This window comes from Lynx canadensis, chromosome X (assembly GCF_007474595.2).
Source record: "Lynx canadensis isolate LIC74 chromosome X, mLynCan4.pri.v2, whole genome shotgun sequence".
NCBI lineage: Eukaryota > Metazoa > Chordata > Mammalia > Carnivora > Felidae > Lynx > Lynx canadensis.
Genome location: NC_044321.2, coordinates 559,060 through 562,601, shown reverse-complemented (window position 1 = coordinate 562,601; position 3,542 = coordinate 559,060). Strand labels below are relative to the sequence as shown.

At 60.3% G+C, this 3,542-nt stretch overlaps 1 protein-coding gene across 1 annotated transcript in view; it reads left to right on the top strand.

The window, feature by feature from the left end:
* The window catches only part of CRLF2 (cytokine receptor like factor 2), a 19,794-nt gene extending 16,600 nt beyond the window's left edge, over nucleotides 1-3,194 (top strand). The window contains 2 exon segments of the mRNA XM_030306400.1: nucleotides 2,179-2,406; nucleotides 2,408-3,194. Coding sequence (XP_030162260.1) covers nucleotides 2,179-2,406; nucleotides 2,408-2,455 — 276 coding nt within the window. The 3' untranslated portion in view covers nucleotides 2,456-3,194.
* Nucleotides 3,195-3,542: the final 348 nt, after the last annotated feature.

Sequence of the window (3,542 nt, the reverse complement as noted above, 5' to 3'; positions counted from 1 at the left end):
CCCCAGGAAGTTGTGCTGTGAATGTTACCTCTGAAAACAAACCATAGACTTCCGCTTTTAAAACGGTTTACGGCCGTTACTTCATTCACTTGAGAGAGGCTGGTGGGGCTATGAGCGGGAGCTGCTGGGAATTGGGGGGAGGGGAGCAGCCCCCACCCTCGGGAGCTCAACACCAGTGGCTTGGCTTGTGCAGCACAATGAGTGAGCACTTTCCCGGCACGGCCCCCAAGCAGAGGCTTCAAACAACACAAACAAATCACCTCCTGTCTCCCAGTTCTGCAGACCAGAGGCTGAGACCCAGGCAGGGTGGGGCCGCTGAGGTCCAGGCGGGGCAGGACCACTGAGTTTCAGGGGAGGCAGGACCCCTGAGATCCAGAGGGGACAGGGCCGCTGAGGTCCAGGCAGGGCAGGGCCACTGAGACCCAGGCAGGCCAGGACCCCTGAGATCCAGGAGGGGCAGGACCCCTGAGATCCAGGCAGGGCAGGGCCGCTGAGATCCAGGCAGGCCAGGACCCCTGAGATCCAGAGGGGACAGGGCCGCTGAGGTCCAGGCAGGGCAGGACCACTGAGTTTCAGGGGAGGCAGGACCCCTGAGATCCAGAGGGGACAGGGCCGCTGAGGTCCAGGAGGGGCAGGGCCACTGAGACCCAGGCAGGCCAGGACCCCTGAGATCCAGGAGGGGCAGGACCCCTGAGATCCAGGCAGGCCAGGACCCCTGAGATCCAGAGGGGACAGGGCCACTGAGACCCAGGCAGGCCAGGACCCCTGAGATCCAGGAGGGGCAGGACCACTGAGACCCAGGCAGGGCCAGGACCCCTGAGATCCAGAGGGGACAGGGCCGCTGAGATCCAGGCAGGGCAGGACCACTGAGTTTCAGGGGAGGCAGGACCCCTGAGATCCAGAGGGGACAGGGCCGCTGAGGTCCAGGAGGGGCAGGACCACTGAGATCCAGGCAGGGCTCCGCTCCCTCCAGAGTCTCCGGGGAGGGTCCTTCCTGCCTCTCCCAGCTTCTGGGACTTCAGGCGCCCCTGGGCTCATGGCCGCGTCCCTCCTGTCTCTGCCTCCGGCTTCACGGGGCTCCTCCTCTGTGTCTGTGTGTCCCCTTGTGTCTCTCACAAGGACACCTGCCATTGGCTTAGGGCCCCCCGATCCAGGACGGGCTCTTCTCAGACCCTTCCCTGCATCCCATCTGCAAAGACCCTGTTTCCCAAACAAGCTTCTGTATGCAGGCTGTGGGACTTCCACCTCCTCGAGGACAAAGCTGAATTTCCAAACCCCTTAGATACCAGGGAGGAAGAACACAGCAGGGGAAACCTCGTCCTCCACCCCTTAGTTTCTGTGTCCAGAACCTGCCAGTGAAACGCACAAAAGACAGATGAGCAGCAGACAAGTTTGTTTCGTGGGCACATGACTCTGGGGCGTCCCAGAAAAGAAGCGTAAGCCCCAAAGAGGTGCTGAGACCCGCGGGCTTCCCGCGGTGTTTTGGCCAAGCGTGATCAATTGTGCAGAGGTGACAGGGCAGAGGAGAAGGGCGGCGGGCCTGTTGCTGGCAGGCGAGGGAAGGGGAGTAGAAGATTGCGTTGACGAATAGGGCGTGTTGAGTAAGCTGTGCTATTTGGACTTGAGCTTCGGGGGTGAGCAGGGCTGTGCTGCAGTTGTAAGGTCACCGTTCATTGGTTTTCGAGAGAGACAGAGAGCGTGAGCGGGGGAGGGGCAGAGAGAGAGGGAGACACAGAATCCGAAGTGGGTTCCGGGCTCCGAGCCGTCAGCGCAGAGCCTGAGGCAGGGGTTGAACCCACAGGGATCCGTGTGGCACATTCTGCCGACTGAGCCAGCCAGGCTCCCCCCCTGATGACAAGACCCCGCGAGACCCACAAACAGAATCAAGTTCCAGAAGTGCCACCACGAAAGTCCTGTTTCTTGTCCTAACACATGAAAAGAGCCGTACAGGGTTTAGAAACAGCCTCTGAGGCTGATGATGAGAGGCGGGTCTAAAAGCACCGTGGGCAGAGCTCAAAGATGCCAAACACGAACGAGAGGGTTTTGTGTTCCCCGGGGCTCCGCGTGTGCTCCCCAGGGAGGCTGCCCGGGGCCCTGGGAGGCTCGGCCACAGGACCCTTGCACCAGCCCCGAGGCATTTCCTCGTGCTCAAGATGCACTGTTTTATTATTCCCGCAGGAGTGGATCAAGGATACACAGAACGTGTCCCACGTGGCCAAGACGGAGGCCACGGAGCAGGAGTGTGTCCCCGAAGAGACCCTCGTTGTCCAGCTACAGAAGGCCGAGGCCGAGATGCCCATCGTGACGACCGGCCCGTTGTGCCCTCCAACGGAGGGGGAAGAGGCCTCCGGGGACGCCAGCCCGGTCGCGTGCCAGCCCCCACAAGGGGGCGAGGTGGTCTCTCTGGGGGGGCTTCACGTTTGTGATGACTGACAACTCATACATGCTGTTATGAGGGGGTGCAAACTCAAAACCCACGTTGGGGCCTACATTGACATTGTAGCATCTGAGGGACTCAGTACAACCACCAAGGGAACACCAACTATGCCAGTGGGGTGTGGCGGGGGTGGGGGGCTCACTGAGGACCCTAACCGCCCAGCCAGGGCGCTCCGTGTGTCAGCTTTCCCCCCACGCATGGTGGACGGGACTCGGTCTGTCGAGTGCTTCTTGTTTCCAGCTCACATGTGCCTGCGGCTGATGGTTTCCCATCCGTCGCGGAGGACGCTGGCCAGGGCTCCCTGACGTCGTCTCCCTCCGTGCACGTCGCCCGCGTGCTGTTCCAACAACATTTACCGTCCTGGGCACTTTGCGAGCCCTTTTGTTACGCAGCACACATGCCCCGCGAGCAAGCCAGTCCGCTCCCGGGTAGGGAAGGAAGCCTGCTTTACGGATGCGAACGAGCCACGCGGCGCCTGCCCTCCCCCGCGAAAACACCCCTTCGGCAACGACAGGACCGTGTTCTCCAGCAGAGTCCGTTTCTGTGGGCGTCCACACGCGTGGCGTTGACTCTGGATATGCAGGTGGACCTTCGACCGATCCGTCCTGCCCTTGAGGACATACCGTGTTTTCTTTGTAATGGAAATAAAGGAAGGTTTATCGCCCGGGCTTCAACTGCATGGATTATCGAGATCTTGGTTCTTTGGGTTGGCAGTGAGTCTAAGCTTGTCTGTCTGGGGTCTCTGCCCGTTGCAGTAAATAAGTTTGGAGCTCGTGTGTGTGTGTGCATGTGTGTGTTGGGGAAAACCTCTTTCCCACCCCGAAAACCCTCCACGGATGCAAAGAAAAGAGTTTTATCACAGACCCTGCAGGAAACCACGTCACAGGCAACCCGCCCAGAGGTCACAGCGATAGAGTCTCACTGGCTCTTTTAGCTTCAAAGCACAAAACCCATTCCTGTTCTCAAGGGGAGTTTTGTCTAATCTTCAGCATTGACGTGGGTTTGCCGTTCGGAGCCACCACCCAGCTGGGGTCTGACGTCCAGGAGGGGCTGAGACTGGGGTTCTGAGATCCAGGCAGGGCTGAGGCTGGGAGGCTGAGATCCA